The sequence below is a fragment of the Penicillium macrosclerotiorum genome (assembly GCF_028827735.1).
Source record: "Penicillium macrosclerotiorum strain IBT 26536 chromosome Unknown utg000008l_segment0_segment0, whole genome shotgun sequence".
NCBI classification, from domain to species: domain Eukaryota; kingdom Fungi; phylum Ascomycota; class Eurotiomycetes; order Eurotiales; family Aspergillaceae; genus Penicillium; species Penicillium macrosclerotiorum.
In genome coordinates this window covers 2,292,695-2,318,694 of record NW_026643087.1, presented here as the reverse complement: position 1 = coordinate 2,318,694, position 26,000 = coordinate 2,292,695, and the positions used below count along the sequence as shown (strand labels likewise).

Here is a 26,000-nt window from a genome sequence, read left to right as displayed (position 1 = left end):
TTGCTTAATTTCCCTTAAAGACAATGCTGATCTATTGCTAGTGCTTGCCTTGAATGCCAAATGACTTCTGCAGCATCTGTTCGTAATTATTCAGCCCTGATTTCCGGGATTTGGAGCTCCATTGGAGACATTTCAAACAAGTCGGACTGACTGTGGGATCTCGTAAAAGGAGGACAACCGGACCAGTCAGCAGTCACCTGAAGCAGTGAATGTCTCGTGCCGTCCTCCTCGACAAGCCTCACTACACATTCACACTTTGACTGTTTCCTGCTCCTTCTGTTGCAAAGGGGTGATACTGGCATGCATTCATCCTCATGACTCTTCAAATTGATTAAACTGACTATTGCTGAATATCCTGGTTGTTCAGCGTCACTTATGCCTTCTGCCTAATTCCCTTGGCTCCCCCCTCTCCTCCTCTCTTACACCTTCGAATGAAGAACACTCCCCTTCTGTCCATAGATGAATCAGATATGGCTTCCTCTCGAGATCAAAGAGTCCAGAGGGTTGCTAGCGACGTGGGCAGACTTAGAGATCACACCAATTTCGGTCGCTGGCACAGTCGTCTTCGCCGCACCCTCAGAGCCCTGGATGATAGATACTGGCCAACATTGACTGGCGAGAACCGGCCATCGATCGAATATGAAATCCAAATTCCAACGAATGACTCTATTCGCACCACAATTGCGACACACAACCAAATCGATGCTGTGTCGATCACGCCTGAACAAATCAATGCCTTCCTCAACGAGAGTATCCTCCAGCCTAACGAGGCCCTGCGCACCTGGCGCGCCATCAATAAAGAGCTCCTGCCCCTTCTCCATGCCACACTCGGGAAAGAAGTTCAGCTTCAAGTGCATATTGACTTGGCGGAAAGCGCCACACAGGCCTTTGAAGCCATTGAGATCATGTTCAGCACCCGGGCCAAGCAGCATGTCTGGTCACACTGGCTCAGCTGCACCTATACGCCGCGCATTCTGGCCCCGGATTTTATCCGGCGCTGGCACCAGGCGCTGGATGAGTTGATCTACCTTCTCGGCAACGACGCACCCTCTGTGAAATGCCAGTTCTGCCAGTTCATGGCTGCCGTCGGGGAGCACCCGGACATGAAGGCATGGGTGCGGGAGAGCCGTCTGGATATTGACGACCCGCAGGCCATGAACAAGCTCGTTGGGGAATTCCGGGACTATGTCATGCACCGCTTTCCTCGAGGGATTCCTCAGGACATGAACCAGAAGATGCGTCGAATGAGTCAATTGCCGCCCGGTCGATCGCCCGGCCTACTCTAATCGATTGAGGAACAGGAAGACAGGGGTGCTGCATCAAAATAAGCTTAGCTTGGTCCTTAGTGTGTCTTGACATTGAGTTCTCGGCCGGAGTTTGATTTTCCTTAAGATGTGCTTTCTGATGACTTGGGCACTGATTTGCTTTTCTTAGATGATGTATCCTCGAGCTCTTCTGGCTGTTTTGCCTTTGCTTCTTTTCCCAAAATTTAAACTCATTGCCTCTGTATTATGGCTGCACCTTCAACTTTTAAAATCACTTATTTAAAAAAAAGACTTAACTAGCATTTATCGGGTTGTGGATCTCTAGCGTTTTGTGGTAAAATCCGAGCTTTCGGAGTTGCCTGATTTGGTTATATCGATGTCAATTGCCCCTTAGGGAAAAATCCCCGATCTTCCGGACGTAAGAACTATACGGAATAACAGATTCATGAACTATGTATTAGTATAAATAAAACAAACCCTCTCTTTTCAAATGAATAAGCGTCACCAGTTAACAAGACAAGATTTCCCTTTCCGGCCTGTTTGCCTCGACATACGAAACTTGGTCGGACGCACAGTCTCACATACACCATGAGTGACCTCGAAAAGTCCGCGCCGGCAAGTGAAGATACGCCCGCTCTTAAGTCAACATTTCCGGAGGGCGGCCTCAAAGGCTGGCTCGCTGTGCTGGCTTGTTGGTGTGTCATGTTCAACACATTCGGATATATCAATGCCTTTGGGTATGCCAAAATAAAATAAAAAAGCACTTCAGATTCTGGCATCGAAGCAGGGACTGATCAGGCGCTAGAATTTACGAATCATACTACCGAAGCACATTCCTGAAGAATGAGAGTGAATCGAATATCGCATGGATTGGGTCATTGCAGGTGTTCTTCATGTTCTCTGCAGGGTTGGTGTCGGGGCCGATGATGGATCGCTATGGGCCGAAGGTGAGCATCAAGAAAAAGAGTGAGGTTGTGCAAAGTGCTGATTTACTGATCTCTTCCCACCTCAAAGATTATCATAGTTCCCTGCTCGATGCTCTTTGTGCTCTCCGTGATGTTGACCAGCCTGTGCACGGAATACTACCAATTCATGCTGGCGCAGGGCCTGCTAGGCGGCCTCATGAACGGTCTAACATACACTCCAGCCCTGACAGCTGTGAACCAGTACTTTTTCCAGAAACGGCCGCTAGCCATGGGCATCGCCTCGAGCGGATCGTCACTGGCCGGCGTGATTTTCCCGGTTGCCTTGAACCGCATGCTGAACCACAGCCATCTGGGCTTCGGCTGGACTGTCCGAGTGCTTGGGTTCCTGATGCTTGCTCTGAGTATTGTGGCTTGCCTGTCAGTGTCGTCAAACGCGCCGAAGCGTAAAACTGGTGCGCCACTACTCTGGACAGCATGGAAGCATCCGGCCTACGCACTTCAAGTTGGAGGTCTGTTCCTAATATTCTGGAGTTTGTTTGTGCCGATGTTCTACATTCCCTCATACGGGGTGTCGATCGGTATCGAAGTCGATATGTCCTTCTATCTGATCGCTATACTCAATGCCGGGTCACTGGCTGGTCGTCTGCTCGGCGGTGTCATGGCTAACCGGCTTGGACGATTTAACACGCTAACTGGTGCATCTGGGGTCTGTGGCATCCTGATCTTCTGCTGGTTGTCGATCGACTCCCTGGGTGGAATGATCGCCTTTTCGGTCCTGTTTGGGTTTTTCTCAGGCACCGTGATTGGCCTTTTCCCTGCCACCATTGCAATGACTGCCGCCAAGCCGAGTGAGATCGGCTCGTACATTGGGATGGCCCTCGGGGTGCTGAGTATATCCGGACTCACGGGAACGCCGATTACGGGTGCGATGAACAATCGGTATGAATCCTATAATGCAGCGATCATCTTTGCCGGGGTTTGCAGTCTTGCCGGGGCAGGGGTGATTTTGGGGGCAAGAGTCTGTCTTGCAGGAGCCAAATTGGTTGCATGAACCAGGATACCGCGTAAGAATGGAGGAGGGTCGTCTTGTTTCACTAGTACCATAATATCTTTTGCTGGAAAAATCTACTATATAACAATATAGAATATTAGCTACACTATTGCGTCTAAATACTATTAGTGCCTTACACCGCCCCCACCAACCCTTCCGGGTTGTGGGTGCGCCACACAGTCTTTTCGTTTCACACAGTCTTTTCGGATTCTTCCTACTATCCTATTTTTTGCTTCCTACCCAACATCACTTTCTAAATATGACTAATTTTGATGAATCTCGTATGGCTGAGGCCTGCCTAGCTGCATCGCGTGTTAAGAAGCCTAATATAGCGCGTTTAGCACGGGAATTTGGCGTACCTGAGCGTACGCTTTCAAATCGTGTTAAAAAGAAAACACGGCCTATTACTGCTAAACGCGGTGTCGGATACGCCCTAGAAGCCTATCAGGAAGAAGCCTTGATTTGCTGGATTCAATATATGAACGATTGCTATATGCCTATCACCCCTAGGATACTAGAATCGTGGGCGAATCGTGCATGCCAACGCGTCGGTAAGCCGTCGGTTAGCAAGATGTGGGCGTATCGCTTTATTAATAGGCTTCCTAAACATCTTCAATTAGGGCCTACTAAGCAGTATACGAAGGAATTAAAGCGAATCCTAGCAGAAGATCTAGCAGCATTAGCGAATTAGTACGATCTATTAGCCTAAACAATCAAGAAGACTACACTAGCACGCTTAGTCTATAACTTTGATGAATGCGGCTTTCAACCAGGCGAAGAAAGATCTAGAAACGTTATATCTACTACTACTACTACTAGTAGTAGTAGTAGGAAGATAGTAGATCTTCCTCAGCTAGACCAAGGCGAAAATATCACGACTATCGAGTGTATCGCTGCCGACGGGTAGCAGCTAGAACCTTGGTTTATATTCAAAGGCAACGGGATCTTTATAGAATCTTGGTTTAATCAAACAGAAGACCTACCACTATATACTACGATCACTACATCACTAAACGGTTAGATAACCGACGATATAGTAGTTCAGTAGCTTCGATTCTTTATAGAATTAACACGCGACCGTACGAAATCAGGTGAAAAACGTATCCTAATATTCGACGGTCACGGTTCGTATCTTACATTCGAATTCCTACATCTTTGCGAAGAGAACGATATCCTACTAATAGGCTTCCTACCACATACTACACACCTTTGCCAACCGCTAGACGGTAAGCCGTTTCTAAGCTATAAGCAACACTTCCGCTTAGCGAATAACGACCACGCGTTTTAGGGTGGAAGCCCTATCGGAAGATCGGAGTTCCTTCGAATAATCGGTGATATTCGGAATAGAGCGTTTAGCCAGCGAATCATTCGGGAATCGTTTAAAGATCGTGGGATCTATCCAGTCGATAGTAGAAAGGTTATTAATAGCCTTCCTATCCAAGAAATCCCAGATCTCCTAGCGCTAGATCTACCGCTTCGTTTAACACCGCCACTACCACAAACAACTATATCTTCTTCTAGTATCGACTAATCGCTACCTAGATCTATTCAAGATCTAGAGAAGAATCAGAAAAAGATTGCTAGATATCAACAAGAAGATCTTACACCGCGGCAGCAACGTAATCTTGATCGCCTATTTCATTATAACAAGATTGCTATAGAGAACCTAAATCTAGCGAACGATACTATTCGCAAGATTAAGGAAGCTCAACAACCACTACAGCGCCCAATCACCAAGCGCCAGGTTAAAACACCGCTTAGCAAAACAGGGGTTCTCTCTATTAGAGATGCAAATCGTTCTATTACTAAAAGAAACGAGAAGGAAGCAGAGGCAGAGCGGAAGCGGGTGAGGAAGCAGTGGAAGAAAGCGTATGGAACATCACCACCACCAGAACCTACACAGGAAAGCCAGGCATCGTTAGATAGAGCAGAGGAAGCACGTCAGAACGGTAATAATTTCTTTATAGATACTAGTGGGATGCAGCGATAGATAGTGGAAATAGGAAGAATCCGAAAAGACTGTGTGAAACGAAAAGACTGTGTGGCGCACCCACAACCCGGAAGGGTTGGTGGGGGCGGTGTAAGGCACTAATAGTATAAAAGACCATCGAAGTTAGGCACAAGAGCGTAATCAAGACCTACGCGATGAGCATTTTCATCTCATCTCAGATTTCCAGTCGTACTATATCATCTATATAGTGAGCTAGGGTAAAGTTGCACCTCACTGCGAACCAGGTCCGACCTCTAGGGGATAGTAGGAGTGATACGGAGGAGACAAAAGAATAGAAAGTATAAATAAGAGAAGGTGTCTCTCTGCGAGAGGAGTAGTGTTATTTACACCAATCCTGAGTCATCCTGCAGACCGTTATTTTCCCACTAAAATAGAAATGAGAACCTTAAGCAAATGAGATTGTGTGGTATGAAACAAATTCAACCAGGTGGACAGAATATACGAGAACTTGAACGCGACTGCTGATACACGAGCGCCAATATATCATTCCTGATATCATGGCAAATGAATTCTTTATTAAATTTTTGAATTTGAGGAAAAGGCGTCAAGTCTCTTTGACACTTCAAACACACACAAGATCTTTCAATTGATATTTGAGAGCATTTCAAGGTTGTACTCCATGGAGCACCACTCCATCTGGACATCACTTGACGAGAACTTCAAAATCAATGAAATGGGTCTAGGTATCGCAGAGGCTTCAAAAATGATAATCATATTTTGCTTGACGAAAGCTAATCTCAGTTTGAGAATAAGATAATAATATAGACTCGATATCAAATAGCCAGATTCTTCGACCTTGATGGAAGGGATAGCAAGGCCCAAATTAAGTCTGTAGGGCAACTCTACGGGGCAAAATATGACTGATACTATCCCCATGAAACCTAATTTTCTAGAATGAGATTTAGTAGATGTAAAGAAAGTCTTTTTGATACTAAATTATCTTTCTATTTTCTCATTAGACTATTATAGCGCGTATTTTCACTATATGAGTTAGCTAAAATTGGACTTATTTATGAGATTCTACTAACTAACTAGTAGAATATAGACCTAGTCTGACGATAGATAACCTCGGGGCGCGCGGATTTCCGCGAATTCACATTGGAAAACTTTGCCGATACTCACTTTGCTTGTAGGAATTGTGGAGTTCAAGCCAGTGTTTAACTCAAGTTTGTCAGAAAGAAAAAGAGGCGAGAAAGGGCGTTCAACGGATCGAAGCTCGGGGGTGCATCAAACCATAGATATGTATATAGATCTATAGAGCGAGGGTATGTTGGGCGTTGATGCATTTCCCATGAAGGATTTAATGGATAATATATAGCATTTTGTTGTCTCTCAACAGGGCTCAAAATTGTCATAGCTATATGCAGATTTAATTTTTTTTCATCTAAAATACCCTTGAATGGATGGGAGTCGTCGGTCTCACTAAACCGAGTGTCTCGAGTCGGTCTGGGTTTGCCTATGGATTGGCCCATGGATTGTTCTTCGAGACGGTTAGGCAGCTCCATTATTGCTAGTTGCTGAAAATTCTCTGTCCGCAACCCTGCAATACGATCCCAGTATAAGATCAATGCCCAGTAAGAAAAGTTATCACCGATCGTAGTGGATCTCAGGTCATTTCCAGAACTGCCTGTCTTGAGGTGATCCGCGGAGGGAAAAATCGAATCGTGCTTTCCGCACAATCTCTTCTGGCTTCACGAGATGTACTACCTCGTATCGTTGTTGGCTACTTCATGGGGCCCAGAACCAGCAGGCAGCATTGTATGGGAATACGTTGCTGCCTATGCCCGTGTCAGATGGAGCCGAATGGAGCCCGCCGAAAGCGTGTGAAATGCAATCGCAATGGGGGCTAGTGCCCTCGAACCCTGGGCCGGCGGAGTAAGGCGCCCCTGTACACCAACCAGCGGTGAAGATGCCCATCGTTAAGGTTTACCTGCCGACGCGGGAAAGCTTGACCCCCTGATGGACCGGAGACAGAGGCGAATACAGCATGTTGAAAAAAGCTAGGGAAATTTAGGGGACTTGATAGAGGGTAGGGCTGATCGGCTCGAGGCTCCCAGAATATCCTTTTTCGTCGAGGTCCCTAGTTTCTCGATAGGGCTGATTCCGTTGCCCTGAACCTCGGATCGTATGGAAAATCGATGGAACTCACACAAGAATCCTTTTTTGTAACGGCATGTCAGAAATTCAAGACGGTATTCTGGGAGACGGCAGACCCCAAGAATGCATCCTTTTACTTGCATTTCGTGCTGACGGTGCGCGCCAGGCTTAGTTAGGATGTGGATCCGACCTGCTGTATTCCAACTCGTGTCCCATTTTTGTCCGGTTAACGTCTTAGTATGACCGCCCCTGTTCGGTCTTTTAAGGAGTGACCTGCTTTCATGGTCTCTATGGCCAGATAATTTTGTTTTTATTCCACCCATTGGACGCTTGTTTCTCTCGTTCCAACATCGTTCGTTTCTAGCAGGCCGTTCTATTGGTATGCCTTCTCTTTCTCTCTTTTTCTCTTTCCCATCATAGTATCTTCTCCCACCGTGCTACCGGACTGAGACTCGAAATATTTCTGTCCCGTGCAAACTTTGAATATCGATCTCTAGTATTTCATCTGTTGTCTTGCATACATCAATTCCTGTGAATTCCGGTTGGATCCCACGGCCAGTATGGTCACCCCGCTGCTCGCTCGCGATGAGCACAGCAATACCCTTCAAAACAAACCGCTGGAGCCAATCTCCATCTTAGCTCCCTTTTCAGCGCTCATCATCTCAATCATATTGGTCGTCTTCTTCCTCATCCGCTTCTATATTCTCGAGGGCTTCTTGATCAAAAGGCTCTATGGCCCAATCTACTTGAACCTGAGTGAGCTCAACCGCCGCGGATTCATCAACCATCACATTGCCGGCGTGACCAAGATCCTCATCCTGATTGTCGCTGCTTATCCATTTGTCGCCGTTACGTTCTGCAACTCCACCTTCCACACCCCTTACGCGCATGGATCCCCCGTCACCCTGGGCGACATGCTCATCGTCGTGGCCCAGATGCTGATCGCCATGTACATCTTCGAGCTCATATACCGCTCCAAACTCTCGCCCGTCGCGGTGCTACATCATATCGGAACAATCCTCATAGGACAGTCTGCGATCGCCATCAGCTTGAAGCTGGCACGCGAGCCCGATGCAGATATCGAATTCATTCTCTGCACCGTATGGGGTACGTGATCCATCTTCCCAAGGTCGCCGAGGTTCTTGTGCCCAGGCCATTCCCAAAATCTGCAGATAATTGGTGCTGAATCACGGGTAACTATAGGTGCTTTTGACATCGTATCCGAATTCTTCCCCCACATCGCCATCATTCTCTATCGCATCTACCCGCAGCGCCACCATTTCCTCAGTCGACTCTTTCTGCTGTCCTGCATCACTACCGCCATTGGCACCACCTGTGAGACGATCGTCACCATGTGGCTGTTTGGCAGTTTATGGAACCGCTGGGAGATTGCCTTCAAGGTTGCCACGCCACTGTTGCATTGTGCTTTTTCGGCTGCTCAGATCCATGGCAGCCTGGTGTTCTGGCGCATGTACAAGCGACAGCAGCGCTTCCTACAGGAGGCAGAGTCTGTCTCCTTTGAAGTGAAGGAGGAGAACATTGGTATTTATCCTCCTCGCTCGGCCGACTCACCACAGCCATGCATTCCTCCGAAAGCTATTCTCTGCAGTAACCACTAGAGCATGGTGGGCCCGGGGGAGGGGAGCTGAACAGGGTTTGGGACAGCGACGTGCAATAATTACAGTAGATATCCATGGCCTTAGGCCCAAGTCCAATAGAACACACATTATAATGACGGCCAATCAAACAAGTCTGAAGAACCAAGACCAACAAGTCAGCCGGGCTGGATTGCAAGGTTCTGCCGGCGGCCGAGTGTACAATCGTCCCCTCGCAAAACCCCCCCCACTCCGGCGGCTGCGGCCGACCAACCCTCCACCCGCTTAATCCAAATCCAACTTCGCGCTTCTACCCACGCACGACATCCCCAGATTCCAGACTGAGCATTATCCCGAAAGTCCTCTCACTCTCTCAGTTCAGCTACAATGGCATCTTCCACAAAACGGGATGATCTCATCGCGCTGGCGCGTGAGCTATCCGGCGTGCCGATGTGTGACGATTACGAGAAGATGATATCTGGCATGCTGTGAGCCCCTCCCCTTACCCCTTCACTCTGCCCCACTCCGTTCTAAGTCTGTTTTTATTTCACATCAAAATTGAAGAAAGCGGTCTTAGCTGGGAGATATAAGCGATGGCCCCTGGCGGGTAAGAAAACCAAGCTAATGCGCCGCATAGATACAACCCGCTATTGCCGCGCTTAGAGGAGGCGCGGCATCAGTGTCGCATCCTGACGGCAGACTACAACAACGTAGACGCACGGAGTGTCTCGTATGAGCAGATCCGAGATGTCCGCTTTGATCTGCTGCAGAAGCTGGTGGGCCGTGTCGGCGAGGGAACGTTTGTGGAGCCGCCATTTCGCCCAGACTATGGGTGTAATGTGGTGATCGGGAAGGACTGCTTTATAAACTGGAAGTGAGTAGGGGGCTGTTCTTGAGATTGTTGCTGTTGCCGCTGTGGTGATTGATTTGCACTGACTACGTATCTATTGGCAGCCTAACCATTCTTGATACATCGCTGGTGATCATCGGGGACCGAGTCCAAATGGGCCCCAATGTAGGCATCTTTACAGCAGGCCACGAGACGAGTATCTTGTCTCGGCGCAAGTTTGTCGAGTTCGGCCATTGTATTAAGATTGGGGATGATTGCTGGATTGGGGGCAATGTGGTAATTCTGCCAGGGGTGACTATCGGCGAGGGATGCACCATTGGCGCTGGATCGGTTGTGACAAAAGATATTCCGGCCTTTTCAGTGGCCGTGGGGGCTCCCTGCAAAGTTCTCAAGACGATTCAATCCGCAGAAGAGGAAGAGCAGGACCCGGCAAACCCGTACCGGGCGATGGTGAGGGAGCTGTAAGGACCAGCCTTGATGCCAATGGAACTAGAGCCAAGGGAGCCATAGAAAACCACGAACAAGGAGATTACCAGAATTCCATTGTCGGAGATACTCCGTAGAAGTAGACTCTTTGTCACTATGGAAAACATGCGGTGGCTGATAACAACCCATCGGCCGATAACTTCGAAAACAGAACTGAAATCAACACCCGTCACTTCCCACCCGCTGGCTGATCCCGCGCCTCCATCGAACAATAAAAGGCCGCGTTTTCATCGTATCGTCACTTCGTCAGTCATCATATCATCATATCCTTGAAAGGCAGTCTTTAACTTTATTGTTCTTTGACTTCAACTCGTCTTCTCATGCTGGGACGATACTCGCTGCAGCGAGAGCACTAGACTCAGTTAGCTAGCCATGACTTCACTGGAAACGCCGTCTCCAACATCCACTTACCGAAGTCCTCCCAGGAGCGTTCTCGTGCTTTACCGCGCGGGCTTCTGCCGTGCATAATGTCGTCAAATGCCTGAGACTTCTGCAGGACGTTGTATACGACCGCACAGACGACCCAGACACCAATCGAGAAGACCCAGACGCGGACAACCGCAACGATGGATGTCGCCTGGTTGACGAATACGCCGCCAATGGTCATACCCGTGGCCGCCCCATCGACAGCCAGTACCGCAGTGACGAGTTGCCGAGAGGGCCAATTCTTTGTGGTCGACCCGGGGATTCGTCGAGTAATGAAGATCAGCCAGTTCTGGGTGAGGGCAATCTCCAGGAAGAGGACGGGGTCTCGAGCTCCAAAGTTCTGAACCATGCCGCCGTGCTCACCTCGGAGCAGCATGGTGCCGAATGCGATCCAAGACCCGCCCGCCAGGACGAGTCCCAGGATCACCGCGATGCCCCACAGCTTTGGGAGGTTCCACTTGACCGGCGCTGGAGAGTATGGTGCGTTATCATAGGCAATCGCCAACGTGGCGATGTCCGCGAAGATAGCCAGCAGAACGACGAGGCGAAGATCAAGCACCTCGTTCATGATGGCAATCCACAGGCCGAAGAAGATCTCCAGGTGCAAAGATAGAGCAATGCGGTAGATCACATAGGAGTACATACGGTGAAAGATCTGGCGAGAAGTTTTGATGGCATCAATGATGGCAGACAGCCCAGGTGCAAGGAAAACAATATCAGCTGCCGAGCGCGCCGCATCGGAAGCTCCCTCAACCGCGATACCAGTATCAGCTTTCTTCAGGGATGGAGCATCATTGACACCATCACCAGTCATGGCAACCAGATTTCCACGCTGCTGGAGAATATCTACCACGCTGTACTTGTGCTGAGGGAAGACTTCGGCGAACCCATCAGCCGCCTCGACGAAATCGTTGACCTCCGATCCAGACATCGTGCCGGCTCCGGTAATTCCAAGACGCTCCGCATTGTAGATGTTCGTACCCAGTCCAAGCTGTCGTGCAGTCTCGCGTGCAATGCCCACAGCATCTCCCGTCAGCATTTTTATTGACAGTCCGAGATGCTTGGCTTCAGCAATGGTCTTTGCGGTGTCATGGCGCGGGGGGTCAGAGCAGGGCACGATCCCCAGAATCTGCCATTGAGCATCATCAATCTTGCGAGCAACACCCAAAGCACGAAAGCCACGACCAGCGAACTCAGTTATCTTTTCTCGATACAGTCTTTCAATCATGTCAAGCACCGGATGATCTTCTTGCACAGTTCGCAGGATGGCAAGGGGAGCGCCTTTGACACAGATCATCTTTTCACCCTCCGGGGTCTCGACAAGTGCTTTGACTTTCTTAGAGACGGGATCAAAAGGATGGAATTCGAGAGTTCGAAATTGTCCGATTTGCTGCTTGACAAGGGGGTAACCTTTGAGAGCCTTGATGAAGACTCGGTCGATAGCATCCATGCCCCGGACTTTGCGCGTTGATGCCAGGCAAGCTGTCAGCATGAGTTCTTCCACATCCATGCCAGGGCAAGTGAAAGGCTCCCCGAGTGCAAGCTTGTTGCGGGTCAGGGTACCAGTCTTGTCAGAACAGAGGATCTCTGCCCCGGCCAAGGACTCAATCGCGGAGAGCTTTTGCACAATGGCATTTCGCTTGGCTAGGTAGGATGCCCCGACCGCCATGGTAGTGGTGACAACAGCGGGAAGACCGACAGGGACTCCCACGATCGTGATGGCCAGGGTGTATTCCAAGATGGACTGAATATCATCCGATCGGTAGTATGATGCAACCCAGACCACGAGCAAGGTGAGTACAACGAGAGTCAGAAGAATCATGCTAATTGCATTCAGGACTATTGTGAAGTGACCAGGCCCATTTCCCGCCTTGGTGACCAGTGCTGCAGCCTTGCCTACAAAGGTTTTGTCTCCAGTCGCGGTCACGATCATGGTGGTGGTTCCACGCCTAACCACAGAGGATGCAAAGCAAGTGTCATTCTGGTGCTTATCCACCGCAAGAGACTCTCCGGTGATTGAAGATTGATCTATTTGAAGATGGGCCCCTGCCGCAACCAGGACCCCATCAGCTGGAACAATAGAACCCTAAAGTCAGATTGATGTCAGATTCACCTTGTCTAATTCTAAGAAGATTAGGTAGAACTCACATCTTCAAGGTGAACAACATCTCCAGCGACGACTTCACCAGCACCGATCTCAAGCTTCTCACCATTGCGAGTCACGGTGGCCTTTAAGGCCAGAGTTTTCTTGAGGCTGTCGACAATGTTGCCCGCATGGTATTCCTGGAGAAAGCCAACACATGCGTTGAGCAGTAACAGACCGGCAATGACACCGAAATCAATCCAGTCTTTCAAACCACAGGCAAGCAGTGCAGAGCCCTATTTGGCAATGTGGTCAGCATTTGTGCGGGGCAAATAGTGGTGTAATGCATGAAAGACGGGTACTTACTTCCATCACCCACTGGACAGGGCCCCAAAACAGCAACATAAACTTCAAGAAGTTGTTGCGTTTCTCTTCCTTCATCAGATTTGAGCCATGCTTGCGACGTGAAGCAGTGACCTGTTCATCCGTTAGGCCAGAGATGAGGTCTGTGTTCAGAAGCTCAGCGGGAATGGCAGTTCCAGTGCCGTCAGTGGTGACAAGGACTTCAACATCTGGGTCTCCGCCATTTTCTTCTTCCAGCGTTGCAATGACACGATCAAGGTCCTCTTCGGTCTCCTTAGGCTCCTGATCAAGGGAAGTATCTTCATGTTCAGGGTTTACAGGAAGTGCGAGAGTATTCTTTTCAAAATCAAGGCTGATTGGAGAGATCTGGACCGGTGGAAGATCAGCTTCTTCAGAGGGCTTGTCCTCTTGACCGCAGATATCATCAGGCGGGTGGCTGTGGAGAGACATGCGCCTGAGGTCAGAAACGGGGATTGGGGTCGACATTTCAGAGTGGTAGCATCAAAGAGAAGCAAAATGGCGACGGAGAGGACGGACTTGATGAACAAAGCAAGAAATTCAATGAAATCGACGACCAAAATTGTGGAAGCAGGAATGGATGGAGGGAATGAAGTGAAGGGAAGGGTGAAGTTGGGAGAAGAACAATGGGAGAGAATAAAACGGTGAAGTACGGCAATCGTGGGCACCAGGAGAAGGAAAGAACAGCATCTAATCACATCTGCAGCCCTGAAGGCAGTACTTGTGTGGGCTACATCACATGTTCTAGATTGATCTGCCAAAGGGCAACTTCCATTGAGGCTCAGAAGGAAGCCGTGAATGAAACCCGGCTCGTCTGGCCAGGTTGGAAGGATGAGGCCGAACTCAGCAAGCACGATCGATGCATCGCCAGCATGTGTTGAGCAAGGAAGTCCCCGAATTGGGATAGAGCCAGGCGCCTGGGAACTCAGGCGCCCATGGACTCGCCTAGCGTTGGTTGAAGAGGTCGAGTTGAACATGTCGCCCATCAGGCAACTGAACCTCAATTACCCTGGACACGGCAATCATCCCTACAGCAATGGCTATGTACAGCTCTACATCAGCAAATTTTGAGTTGCTCCTCATATGATTATCAATTCAGGGCAAAGACACGCTGCTATATGGGGCGTTTGGGAGTGAATGTGTGCAGCATGGAAATCATGGCTTGGATCGTATTAATTACCCAGCTTCTCTGTGCAGCGCTTCCAGATCCAAATAAGTTTTCAAATTGAATGGGTCATTTTCGAGCAGCACCAAATTGATTGGCTTCCTGCCGACTCCTGGATATATGGCCTTTGCGATGGTTGCCAATCGTCGAAATAAGAGACGGCTTACGTCGTGTAACTGGTATGCTGTATAAAGTCCTGCCCAATATGTCGGATCCAAATCTGTATAGAAACCAAGCCCGAGATCACAAATAGTGGACTTTCACTCTCGGTCTCATGAGCTACTTTCAACGTGCATCGGATGAATACCTAATGATTCCATGCCGGCGGCTGAGGCGTAGCCCAGATGAAAATGTGCAATTATGCATTTTACAGGAAGAGCATTGCTCGGAGATACGTGACTAAATATCCGCCATGAATCTGCTCCTCCTGGCTCTGATTGATTGGCCGGGTAACGGAAGTATGATTAACGACTCGCAATTGGATGCCCGTCAGGGCAACGGCGAAGTATAATAGTTAAAGTCAGTTGGCCGATTGGCGCCTGGCGTCTGAGGTGTCCACACGCCACGGATATTACGTAACGCTCTCCGCCTCGCCATCGCCATCGAAGAAGTTGCATCAGCTCGACTAGGTGAGACTGGTTTTAGCGGGGCCTTCCTAGGCCTCGAAAAGAAAAGCTCAACTACTTTCATCTTATCAAGGATTTCGCATCTTCCTGTGCATTTGTCTCAATCTGCGGGCGTGTGGCGATCCTGACTTCCCCCGATAAGACCGCCCGCGCTCATCTCTTTATTCAACATATCTTGACCGAGTCGTATGCGGTGTCTGGTGTCGGAACAGGACTTTCTAGGAGTCTTATTGGATTATCTATCTCTGCACTAAATATTTTCGATCGCTCAGGCAGCGCTTACGCTGTCTTACGAGGCAAGGATGAACCGAGAAATCCCTGGTTTCTACTATGGTCAGTCGCAACCGAGGGCCTCCTACAGAAACACGCAATGTGCATGACGTATCATCTCAACGAGCGTGGCTCACCATTCACCAGATCCGGAGAAAAAGAAATACTTCAAGATCCAAGCAAACCATGTTGCACCACAAGGAATACAGTACTCAAAAGAGTCCATTAAGCGCAAGCGGACGCAACAAGAGGTTGCCATCGTCATTGAACCTTGTTGCTAGGCGATCCAATGCTAACGCATCTTAGAAACATAACAAGCGAGTCCATCTCGACCAGAGAATAGCTCGTGAGAAAGTCCGCAAAGCAAGTTTTCTACACCATCCGCTTGTTGGTGCTGACCGGGAATTGGGTACCCGCATCTTGTCCTCATCCACGAGACAGGAACAGGTGGCGCGCTGCTATCTGAGCCAAGTTCGACGAAAGAAGCTTCATCAATTCGAGCCGTGGCCAAATGACTATTCCATTCGGCATGTCCTCCGAAACCCGCGCTCTGGGGCTTTGATTGCGAGTTAGTAATCCATTTTCGATGGATCTTGAATCGTGGGCTGATTTCTGTCTTCTCTAGGTGGACATCGCGGAAACGAGTCATCAGTATCGTGTGTTTTTGATCCCTTGTCCTGAGCTGGAGGTGTTTCATTGATGCTGATTTCGATTCCAGAATATGTTTTCCGGATTTTGACGAGAAAAGATGGACCTATGACCGCACCATGGAACGAGTGTTATTCAAAGAGTCCTACAGGGTATGCTCTTCGCGTCGCTGAAATGCATCAAAGACAGTCGTTAACCAGGATGACATCCAGCTCTCATCGATTTCATTAAGTCACACCGGGTATTTATTGTATGTTGCAAAGTTACTGCCTTCGCGCCAGGTCTACATCATGCTAATTCAACCAGGGCCACAATGGATAGTGGCCCGGATGGGGACTCCTTCCTGGCCCCGCGCATGCTCCCAGACCCAGATGAAGGCGGCGACTATCGCTGGCCGGTGTGCTGTATGTCCATGTATCTGTCCACGATCCGTTCTAAGCTTCGATATTGATGTTACTCTTCCAAGTCACCCATCCTATCCGCATCAGGACCACACCATCCCTCTGGTGCTCCGCTGCCTGCCCTACAGGCAGCAAAGCCCTCTTCGCTATCGGCACATCTGATGGCCTGCACACGCTCGAGGGACTTGGTAGCCACTGGACGCTCTCCCAGAAACCCTTCCCCCATGAAAAGAGCCCCGGGAACCAAGGATTTCGCCGGCATGGGAACTCCTCGCATGCCAGTGTTAGCGCCGTTGAATGGCTCTCGACCGACATAATCGCGGCAGGGCTCCGAAACTCCACTGTGTTCCTGCACGACGTGCGCAGCGGTGGTAGCGCCATGCGACTGCAGCATCAGCATTCCGTCACTAAGATCCGCAAGGTCGACCCATATCGTCTTGTCGTATCTGGCCACAATTCGGTAAGTCAGCCGTCGTGTTGATCCTACCAGAATACCCAGACATACAAGTCTCTGATACCAAGACTCAGCTCCAAATGTACGACATTCGGTTCGCGCCGAACGGCCTCCAGCGCAAACCAAAGCCACTCGCCCAGTCTCACACGTCTACTCGCCCCTACCTCTCTTTTCCTGACTACTCACCCGACGTGATCCCCGACTTCGACGTGAGCACTGAACTTGGTCTTATTGCAAGTGGTACGTCAACCGTCCTTGCTTCCCAGGGTCTCGTTCGAGTGCTCCACCCCGCTAACACCGAGACTACCCACATATAGCATCCGATGATCGCCAAGTCCAACTCTTCTCCATCAACACCGGCAACCAAGTCCCCTCTCCCCTTTCTGACTACCATTATACCCATCCCATCACATGCGTGTGCTTCGAGTCCAGCGCAGACCTCTCCAGTCGGCAGGGTCCCCAAACACCCAGCCTCCTCGTCTGTTCCAAAGCAACTGTCGACCAGTGGATGTGGTGATCTCCCTTGATACTCTCCACTCTCCATGTTTGCGACAGCTGCCTGAGCTGAACTCAGCCGGGCTGGGTTCGCCTCACGCAGCCAAGAGACGAGATAGATGAATCCCCCTTGATGTCATAGCCATGTCTGAACTCTTGAACAACCTTCTTACTCGGGGCCAATGGTCCGACGTAATTTTATTTGGAAAGCAGCTCTTCGAAAGAGTTTTACTCGCTAATTCTTCAAATGAATTCTCACTTTCTCTTTCAAGTTTCCATATCTATCTCCCTTCCTAGAACAGACATCTCTACCCTCTTTAGTGCCACTTTGAAAACGCTAGCCAGGAACATGTCCCATAACGCGTGGCACACCTCAACGCAAGAATATATACAATGCCGTGAAGGACTATCATAGCGTAATCCTACAGGCCTCTTCAAAATAAATAGTTGAGAGCATGACGGACTCTTCTATTTCCTGGGCCATATATCTATCTTACCAATCAATACACTCCTTCCCCTCCCCTCTCCAGAGCAAAATCATCGTCCGCTAAAGAACAAATAAAAAAAAAAGGGTATATTGGATTCACACCTAATCAAGATGCTATGCACGCGCCCAAACATGTAAACAGCCCCAGACTAGACACACAAAGCAACCAAACACCAAATGCAACATAGAAACGAGGATCCTCCCGGCCATCCACCCCCATACTCCACCATTCCATTATAATTCCAATCAGAAAAAAAAAACTTCTTGGTGTTCTACCCCTACTTAGTCCAATCCGCCCGCAAGCCACTCCCCAACCTCGACTCCAATGCCCTTGGCCAACTCGCCGATCCAGTCCCCAGACACATTGACACACCACTTCTCGCCCGCATCTGCGCTGGTATTTCCGCTACTCGTGCTCGCGAATCCGACGTGGTGGCCGGCCGCAGGCACGACCAGCCGGAGGCGGCGCAGCGTGGCCAGCTCGGCGTAGATCTGATCAGCGACGGCGCCGGTCCGGATGGGGTTCTCCGGGGGGTTGGGGTCGATGGCATGGTAGATGGCTAGAAGACGTTCTAGGGGGAACGGGCGAGCAGTGAGGATGGTGGAGGGGCCAGTTACGCCAGCGCCGCCGCCCATGGCGGAGGTTGTTGCGGAGGAGGTCGCGAAGGCGGAGGAGAGGGTTGATTTGGTGATGCGGGTTTTGGTACGCTTGCCCTTGCCGCGACGAGAGGTGGTCGAGCCGGCGTTGGCGGCTTCTTCGGCCTGGGCTTGGGAGAGGACCTTCAGGCGACGGCGGTGGTGGGCACGCTTGTTGCGGGCAGAGAGCGAGGAGGAGGAGAATTTGGAGAAGAAGATCGTGTCCAGGCGTTGCGGGGTGTGGGAGGCCAGGTAGGCGGATGTGAGGATCAGGGTTGAGAAGTAAGGTAGAGACGGCAGGGCAGACGGGGTGGCTGCGGGCGCCAGCGGTCTCCGAGATATTTTGCTTGAGACAGAGGAGTCTTCGGGCACGATGCGATGTACAAGTGCGGACTCGCCCTGATGGCGGAACAACGCTCGATTCCTCACCAGCAAGCGTGTGAAGTCCCACTCAGAGTTTCCACCAGGCGGGGACTCGCCCTGCACCACCGGTGCAACGAACAGTGGCCAAAGCCGGCTACAGATAGACCGGAAAGTAGGTATCGAGCCTGCCGTAGGTCCAACCAGAGTGTCATAGACTGTTGCCACGAAGTGCGGGTATACGCGAGCTGTTGTGTCATCAGGCAAGCCCTCCACCGAAGCCACCGGAGATGTCAATAGGATTTCAATGGCTTCTTTGCGCGTGTACGGAGGAAAGCTGACATGGGGAACCGCCGCGTTCTGCAAGAAAAGCGGCCGCGGTGTCGAGCTCAGAACCAGAACAACGCAGAGCGACGGGATCTGAAACCAAAAAAAAAAAAAAAAACAATCATTAGTACTGGCCAATGGACGCGGACTGCCATCACGGGTGCTTCGACACCGATCACTCACGATTTCTCCCAATCGCGCTAAAGCAGACAGCAAGGTGGGTGGCGCCTCTCGCTGTCGGTCAATCTCATCAAGTACCAGCACGAACTTTCCTTTATTCTCCGGTGCTCTCGCTGCGAGACACTCATCCAGGAGCACTGCGAGGGTACAAACGTGCTCGCACCGGCCTTTTCCAAATTTCTCCCACTCATCTTTCCGGCCCACGGCTTCGAGGGTATTCCATAGAATCTTGGTCAAGAGATGTCGTCCAGTAATGCACTCGGAACTGCGAACAATAGCGTGCGGCACTTCAAGCGTAGAAAGAACACTCCGGATGATGGTTGTTTTGCAGGTCGATGATACACCATGAACGACCAATGCAGGCGGGCTAGGGATGTGCGGCTATCGATTGGAAAGAAAATCAAGTCAGCAATCAGTACTAGTCATGGTACAGGGTTCAATTGGATCGCCCAAAAGTGTCCCGGAGCTTCTTGAGGCCCTCGCGGGAGAGCTACGCACGTTGAGCAAGTTGGCTAACTGCCGGGTTTGAACCTCTCGGCAGGGCCATTGTGCGCTCAGGGAGCGAGCAACGTCAAGCGGCTGCATGAGTTGCTAGGACCCTATTCTTCTCCGTCTATCAGTCGAAGTTGTCTGCAAGATCAAAGATATTGCGGAGGACGGGCTGTATCTGCCCGAGGCCCCCTTGTGGTCACGTGCTCTCGCGACGCGTTTCTACAGCATGGTATATGGACTGGCGTGAATTTCACCATCAGAGTCCATTCTATATGAAATTACAGTGTCTCTACGGGATAGCGACTTAGATAAAGATAAAAGTATAATGGAAACCGAATTCGAATTCCAGTGCTAAAGTACAACGATGCAAAACGTGCGTGGAGGGGAGGAATTGGAACATAGATCGTGGCGACCTTGGGTCAAAGCAAAGGGAAAAGAAAGAAGATCGACCACCAAGCAAAGCTAGCTGAAGTCCAGCAATCAAGAGCAGTCTCCTTTTTAGAAGAAATTCCCCACGATACACATCCCGGGGCTGAACGCCAGATCAACTACCCGATCTCGTATTCATCAAGAAACGGATCTTGCAGGACACATGTTTTGACCAGGGCGAGGCATTCAGCAAGAGCCCAGCACAACACAACTGCAAATCGAAATCAACGCGCAAAATACAGGATGAATGACAACAAGAAATGGAAAAAAATTGAAAAAAAAGTTGGGAAAAAATGGTGGGAAAACACAATGACAGGAAATGAAATGGTCCTTGAGATACCATGTCGACTGAGACCAAACCTGAGGAAGGATCAGGAGGTTCCAAAATCAGGAAATATTGGAGTGGAACTTTCAGGTAAAGTCAAGGAATCACAACGGGCCATCAGAGAAAAAAAAAAGTACAAAAAATGGAAAAAATGGTGGGAGGAGGCAAAGGCGGGAAGAAGGCACACTCCGCCGCCGACTGCATCATGCTGATTTCGCTTCGAATGCAAGTATGCAACATGTCAGGCAGTCATGAAAAGAAATCCGTTAGATCATGAGATATCGTCACGTCATTGAGATCGATATGGGTACAATGAGAAAAAATGTTGATGTATGAACAGTTGGGGGGTGGCACAGTTGTCTTTCCCCATTAAAAGTAGGCATACAGGGGGTTCTGTGCGCCGAGGTTGTTGTTGTTTGCAGCATTCATCGGTGGGCTGAAAATTGCTGGAGCCTCACTGGCTGCACCACTTGGAGGTGATCCGTTTTGGCCTGCGAAGCCGTGGGATCCAAAGCTAGTGTTGGATCCGCTTGGAGTATGCATAGACGACCCGGGTGGAAAAGGAAACGGTTTTCCCATCAGCTGCTTCGGGATCTGCCCAGTGCTCACTTCGTTGGGAGTGACCTGGCCACTGCTCTGTGTGCTGGATCGACCAGAGTTCTCCGAGGCCATCATCTTTCCAGCGATACGACGGCCATGGGGGGTCTGGCGAATGGATGGGAGGATGGGCCGAATGGCATCCACGATCCGTTGGCGGGTTTCCTGGTCGGCAAAGTCCATGGCAGTTTGCACAACATAGTTGGCAAATGAATCCCGTAACATCTTCTCCAGCTCGTTGCCTGACAGTATCTCATCAATGAGCTCACGTCGAGCAAACCCATCAGCGGTGCGCAGACATTTCTCGATCACATTTGAGCTAAACTTCTGCTTTGACAGGGAAGGAACATTGCCGGCAAAGGTCTGGCAGAGCGGGTTGGTGAAACGTGGCTCAGCGAGATCCAGAATGTACTGCACAACATAGTTTCCAAAAGGATCCTGGACAAGTGCGAAGGAGTTGGACGTGATCTGCTGAATCAGTCGAGCCTTTTGGTTCCCAGAGGCGTGGTCAATGCAGCGTTGCAGGACGCAGCAACCATGACGGTGGGTGCCAACAACGACACAATTGGCACCAACGGCCTCGTAGATGAATTCAGCCTCATCAGCGCCAAGACGGTTCAGGCATTTCTGAATAACGTGGTTGCCATTGAGATCCTGGACTAGCTCCACAACATGATTCTGCAGAGCATGGATGACAGTCTGAGTCTGTTCAGGAGTCGAAATAAACTCGATCATCTTCTGTAACGCGCGAGTGCCGTGCTGGTTGAGCGCGATCTTGACGAGTTGGGGGGCAGCATTGTTGATCAAAGCAGTACGTTGCTCATCGTTGGAATACTCAAGGAGCTTCTGGCAAAGATAGTTGCCAAATGGGTCTAGCAGATTCAAGTTAACATCATAACCTTGTAGAAAAATATTTCAAGCATGTCGAGAAACATACCAGTCATCAACTCAATCACATGCATGTAAGTTTCGCTGAAGATCAGTTGCACGTGCTCCGGATTGCGCTCCTCCAGCTTGCGCTGCAGGTACCGGCAGCCATGCTGGTCCTTGCAGAGACTATACAGCTCTCCCTTGTAGTGTTCGATTGGATAGTTGCCGAACCTGGTTGTCAGAGTTGCATCGCTCTCTGTCTGACGACGTTGACCAACTGCAGCACGGTTCACAGTCTCATTGTAACGGTAGCCAGTATTCGCGAATACAGGGTAGCCGGCATATGCAGCCTGAGGGGTGAAACTGGGGATGGCAGATGTTGCCTGGGGAGTCTGGTTTGCCTGCCCGACGAACGACTGAATGCCATATCCATACATAGCAGGAAATGGCACAGTGGGAGCTGCAACAGTGCCAGTCAAGCCATTGTTGGATGCGGCTGAGGTGAGCTGAGGGCCAAAGGGTGCGGCACTAGCTTGAAGCATCGTCTGAGCGGCCTGGCTGCTCTTGATTACATCGGACTCCGGGGACTCCTTAGCAGAGCGGGTGTTGACAGCTCCGGTTGGGATACGACCCATGCTGGCATTGTGCTGGTGAAGGTGCTCAGCATTTGTCTTCGGAGGGGTGATGGCTGCATCAAAGCCGTTGCCCTTGACAGTGGGCAAGTCGTTGGTCGAGTACGATGATTGAAGTGAGGTAGGTCGGCTGGCAGGAGCAGGGGTCACAGAATCTGATGGACGGTCGTTGGAAAACTTGAGACCTCCCTCAAGTGAGTGACGTGCAAAGTGGCGGGAGTGAGAAGTCGAGTTGCCACGGTCTTCACTTGTCGGACTGCTCAAATGATCAAGTCGCATCGCATTTGGTAGGTTCTGCGGCATGCTCTGATGACTATTCCGGTAACGACTGTGGACAGCATAGCCGGGATTTCGGGAGTTGGCGAGATCAAGAGCATCAGGGTTTGCCGAGAGCTGAGAATGGTATCAGTATGTTTTTTTCTTGGCATGATATCACTTTCTGGATTTCAAACATCTGCTTTTCGAGAAGCAACGGTAAATGATAAAGAACTTACTATATTGGAACCATCTCGACGAGATAAAGTTGGGAATTTGTCGTCGGGCTCCGTCATCCTGATGTACCCCTTGATGTCTGGGGTGGAGAGGCGGTCTTCGTCTTTTAAGATTGCTTTCGGTTCGTCAGATGAGAAAAGATGCTTTGTGGCGGCAAAAGAATCGACGCCAGATGTCGTATTATATGCACTCGAATTAGGCCGATACGAACTATTGAAGTTGCTTGAAGGCAGCGAGTATCGGTGGAGCCTGAGCAAATTGTTAGAGAGATGTCACGTGGAGGTTCATTCCATAGAGGAAGCAGATCAGAAGGAAAATGATGAATCGTTGCCTTGCATGGCTTGGGAAATTGAGAGCAGAACAAGGCCAGGTGAGAGCTAGGGACAATGACTCCACGGTGGGGACAATGAGAGGCGGCAAGGGGAAAGATAGAACAATAGAAAGCAAGTAACGTACGAGGGACCTGGGCGGAACGGGGCACTCTCCATGATAAAGTCCTCCTTCTCCGAGTTGCGACGGGAGCCGGGAAGAGAGTGACCCGCGAAGCGATCAACAGGCTGTTGATGGGCCGTGTGGGTCGGTGCCTGGGGTGAGGTGAGTTGCGAAGAAGGGGCGAAGGCTGAAAAGAATCCCGGGGACGAAGTGACGCTCGAGGTGGAGAATCTGCCTGGACGAGATATGGAACTGGAGACCGGCTCGTGGTGCTCAGGAGGAGTGGTCGGTTCACTGACGGGTCCCGACAGTCCAGCCTTGGCGAGGTCACGAGCAAGTTGATCCATCTCGATCTTTTCTTTCTCGTGCTGCATGTCAAGCAATTTCATGTCTTCTTCAAAACGTCGTTTCTGCTCTCGCATATACTCGATATGCTGACGTTTTTTCTCAAACTAAGGGATTGTTAGAAAGAATTATCCACGAATGAGGAAGGCCCGTGGCAATAAAGCTGAATCTGCAAAAGAGAAAGAGAGAGCAAAGGAGGAAATGGTAGAGGGAAAAAAACGGCTGGATCAAGAAAGACGAGCAAGTCAAGAAGCTGCCAAGGAAAGCCAAGCTTCAGTTGAGAGCAGAGCGTTCAACCTGCACCCATTGAGCTTGTTTCAAGCCACCCACACCATGCAATGTGGCAGACTCCGCCCTTACATGTGGCAGTCATGGTCCAATGCCACAAAGACGGCTTTGGGGATGGAAATCAAGAAATAGATGGGAAAGTGAAGGCGTGTGCAGAAGTGAAAAGGACGTGCACAAGTGAGCTTGCTTTTATAGCGGTGGCCCCGCCAGTCACCAGTCAACGGCGAGGTGATGCGATCAAAATCGACCAATCGCGCGCAAGCACGCACCGTCTCTCATCCAAGGCCGCCTAGGCCACGCTCTTTTGTTTTTACTCACAGCCCCTCAGGTCCTCGGTCACCACGATTGCAGCACAATTGCAGCCATCCATGGACGGGATTGGTAGACAATGGGAAAAAAAAACACAGGAGGGGGAAAGGGGAGGGGGAGGGGAAGATAAAAGACTATGTATATTCCTTGAAGCACACTACAACAGAAATGGGAGACTCACTGAAGACAGCAGGTCGAGAGGGTCCAGCATTGGGGTGGACCCCTGGTTGAGATAGTTCCATGACGAAGAGAACTTGCTCGAGTCGGTGGTGAATCGCCGTTGCAGATTGGCTCGCACATCGCTCGAGGGCCGCGAGAAGCCCGATCCAAAATTCGAATGGCCCGGCGAGAGGGAAGTATAGCCTGGAAAGGCCGACTCGGAGGGTGGCGATCGAGGGGAGGGGAAACGAAGCTCGTCGAGGCGTTCACTCAGCCCGTTTTTGAAGGCCATGGTGGGCAAAGCAGCCGAAAAGTCCAACTAGAGTCCCCACGGACAGCATCGGTCAGTACTGGGAGAACGGGCTGGATTGGTCCTGATCTGTAGCCTTGCGATCGTGAGGCCTCAGGAACCTTGCAAGTCGGGGATAGCTGGACGGGGGTGCCCGTCGGAGCTTTTATCAGGGAGAGGGGGTGAAAGGAAGGGCAAAGGGGGGGGGAGGGGGGGGAGCAGGAGGAGGCACCACACGCGACAGACCAGCCTCAAAATGTGGCTTTTGAGGCAAAGAGGTCGGGGGCGCACGACTTGGGGGTTGGTGTGTGTATATGTTGGGTGTTTTCGGTGCGTTGTGTGCGATATGATGTGGCGGGCTGGCGGTGTGCTTGTTCGGCGAGCCCAAGTAAGGGGAAACAAGAGGGGCTGAGGGGTTTGACGGCGATGATCTGCGCTCGCGAAAATGAAGACCACTCACACAATGAACGCCTCGAAGGGCCGATATTCACACAGAGACGATCAGGATCCCTATCCACCAGAATTCATGGGAATCTGGGGCGTTGCCAACCAGGGGGGGGGAGAGGAGGAGAAGAGGACGATGTTCCTAAGGGCGTGCGGAGATCAGCCGCAGGTCTTTGCGTGGGATGGAGCACGACCGCCACTTAGCGAGGAGCAACAAACACGAACCACGAACCCAAACGAGCGTGTCGCCAGCAACAGAGACAGCAAACCTAACAAGAGGTGCAAGGAAAAAGAATGATACAAGCTGTTGTACACGGGAGGAAAAGAGAGAGAGGAGAGAAGGAGAGGGGGGAGAGAGGTGGAGGAAGAAAGAAGAGGGGGGGGAGGAGAAGAAAGACGCGCCAAAGCCCCCCCAAAGCCCCGACAAGCCCCAAAGGCTGGCGCAAAGGCCCAACCCGCTGGGACCTGATTCGGCACTGTCTGCTGGCTGGATCGACAGGATGCGATACGGAATACAGGATATACAGGATATACAGGACAGAAGGACTGTCTCCAGAAAAGGGCTGGATCTTCTTTGCTGGATGTTTGGGCGGCCCTGGACCATGAGGAACGAGGTGCTCCCTGGAATTGGGGTATTACAGTCCTCCGGTCCGTCCACTGGACGGTTCGACGTGGTT

At 50.5% G+C, this 26,000-nt stretch overlaps 9 protein-coding genes across 9 annotated transcripts; 6 read left to right on the top strand and 3 right to left on the bottom strand.

Moving 5' to 3' along the window:
- Positions 1–470: 470 nt before the first annotated feature.
- Positions 471–1,286, top strand: N7462_009016 (uncharacterized protein; the record flags this gene model as incomplete). The annotated part of the gene is made up of 1 exon (XM_057080730.1): positions 471–1,286. One exon carries the CDS (start codon positions 471–473, stop codon positions 1,284–1,286), a length of 816 nt encoding a protein of 271 aa, XP_056931058.1.
- A 567-nt stretch (positions 1,287–1,853) lies between these two features.
- On the top strand, positions 1,854–3,242 carry N7462_009015 (MCT family MFS transporter; the record flags this gene model as incomplete). Its single annotated transcript, XM_057080729.1, has 3 exons — positions 1,854–2,002; positions 2,071–2,212; positions 2,280–3,242. The coding sequence occupies 3 exons, from the start codon at positions 1,854–1,856 to the stop codon at positions 3,240–3,242; spliced, it is 1,254 nt and encodes a 417-aa protein (XP_056931057.1).
- Positions 3,243–7,910: 4,668 nt separating this feature from the next.
- Positions 7,911–8,969, top strand: N7462_009014 (uncharacterized protein; the record flags this gene model as incomplete). The annotated part of the gene is made up of 2 exons (XM_057080728.1): positions 7,911–8,457; positions 8,554–8,969. The coding sequence occupies 2 exons, from the start codon at positions 7,911–7,913 to the stop codon at positions 8,967–8,969; spliced, it is 963 nt and encodes a 320-aa protein (XP_056931056.1).
- A 363-nt stretch (positions 8,970–9,332) lies between these two features.
- Positions 9,333–10,260, top strand: N7462_009013 (sugar O-acetyltransferase; the record flags this gene model as incomplete). Its single annotated transcript, XM_057080727.1, has 3 exons — positions 9,333–9,433; positions 9,583–9,819; positions 9,900–10,260. The coding sequence occupies 3 exons, from the start codon at positions 9,333–9,335 to the stop codon at positions 10,258–10,260; spliced, it is 699 nt and encodes a 232-aa protein (XP_056931055.1).
- Positions 10,261–10,586: 326 nt separating this feature from the next.
- On the bottom strand, positions 10,587–13,639 carry N7462_009012 (plasma-membrane proton-efflux P-type ATPase; the record flags this gene model as incomplete). The annotated part of the gene is made up of 4 exons (XM_057080726.1): positions 10,587–10,633; positions 10,693–12,793; positions 12,856–13,086; positions 13,157–13,639. The coding sequence occupies 4 exons, from the start codon at positions 13,637–13,639 to the stop codon at positions 10,587–10,589; spliced, it is 2,862 nt and encodes a 953-aa protein (XP_056931054.1).
- A 1,595-nt stretch (positions 13,640–15,234) lies between these two features.
- N7462_009011 (uncharacterized protein) lies at positions 15,235–17,252 on the top strand (the record flags this gene model as incomplete). The annotated part of the gene is made up of 10 exons (XM_057080725.1): positions 15,235–15,295; positions 15,380–15,492; positions 15,539–15,800; positions 15,858–15,888; positions 15,951–16,032; positions 16,081–16,130; positions 16,187–16,284; positions 16,347–16,741; positions 16,810–16,975; positions 17,053–17,252. Coding segments are annotated over 10 exons (1,458 nt in total), but the record flags the coding sequence as incomplete, so codon positions are not given.
- Positions 17,253–17,999: 747 nt separating this feature from the next.
- Positions 18,000–19,805, bottom strand: N7462_009010 (origin of replication complex subunit 5 family protein; the record flags this gene model as incomplete). The annotated part of the gene is made up of 3 exons (XM_057080724.1): positions 18,000–19,133; positions 19,224–19,601; positions 19,719–19,805. 3 exons carry the CDS (start codon positions 19,803–19,805, stop codon positions 18,000–18,002), a joined length of 1,599 nt encoding a protein of 532 aa, XP_056931052.1.
- A 1,030-nt stretch (positions 19,806–20,835) lies between these two features.
- N7462_009009 (uncharacterized protein) lies at positions 20,836–24,882 on the bottom strand (the record flags this gene model as incomplete). Its single annotated transcript, XM_057080723.1, has 5 exons — positions 20,836–21,935; positions 22,001–22,958; positions 23,060–23,306; positions 23,514–23,941; positions 24,613–24,882. 5 exons carry the CDS (start codon positions 24,880–24,882, stop codon positions 20,836–20,838), a joined length of 3,003 nt encoding a protein of 1,000 aa, XP_056931051.1.
- Positions 24,883–25,342: 460 nt separating this feature from the next.
- Positions 25,343–25,621, top strand: N7462_009008 (uncharacterized protein; the record flags this gene model as incomplete). The annotated part of the gene is made up of 1 exon (XM_057080722.1): positions 25,343–25,621. One exon carries the CDS (start codon positions 25,343–25,345, stop codon positions 25,619–25,621), a length of 279 nt encoding a protein of 92 aa, XP_056931050.1.
- Positions 25,622–26,000: the final 379 nt, after the last annotated feature.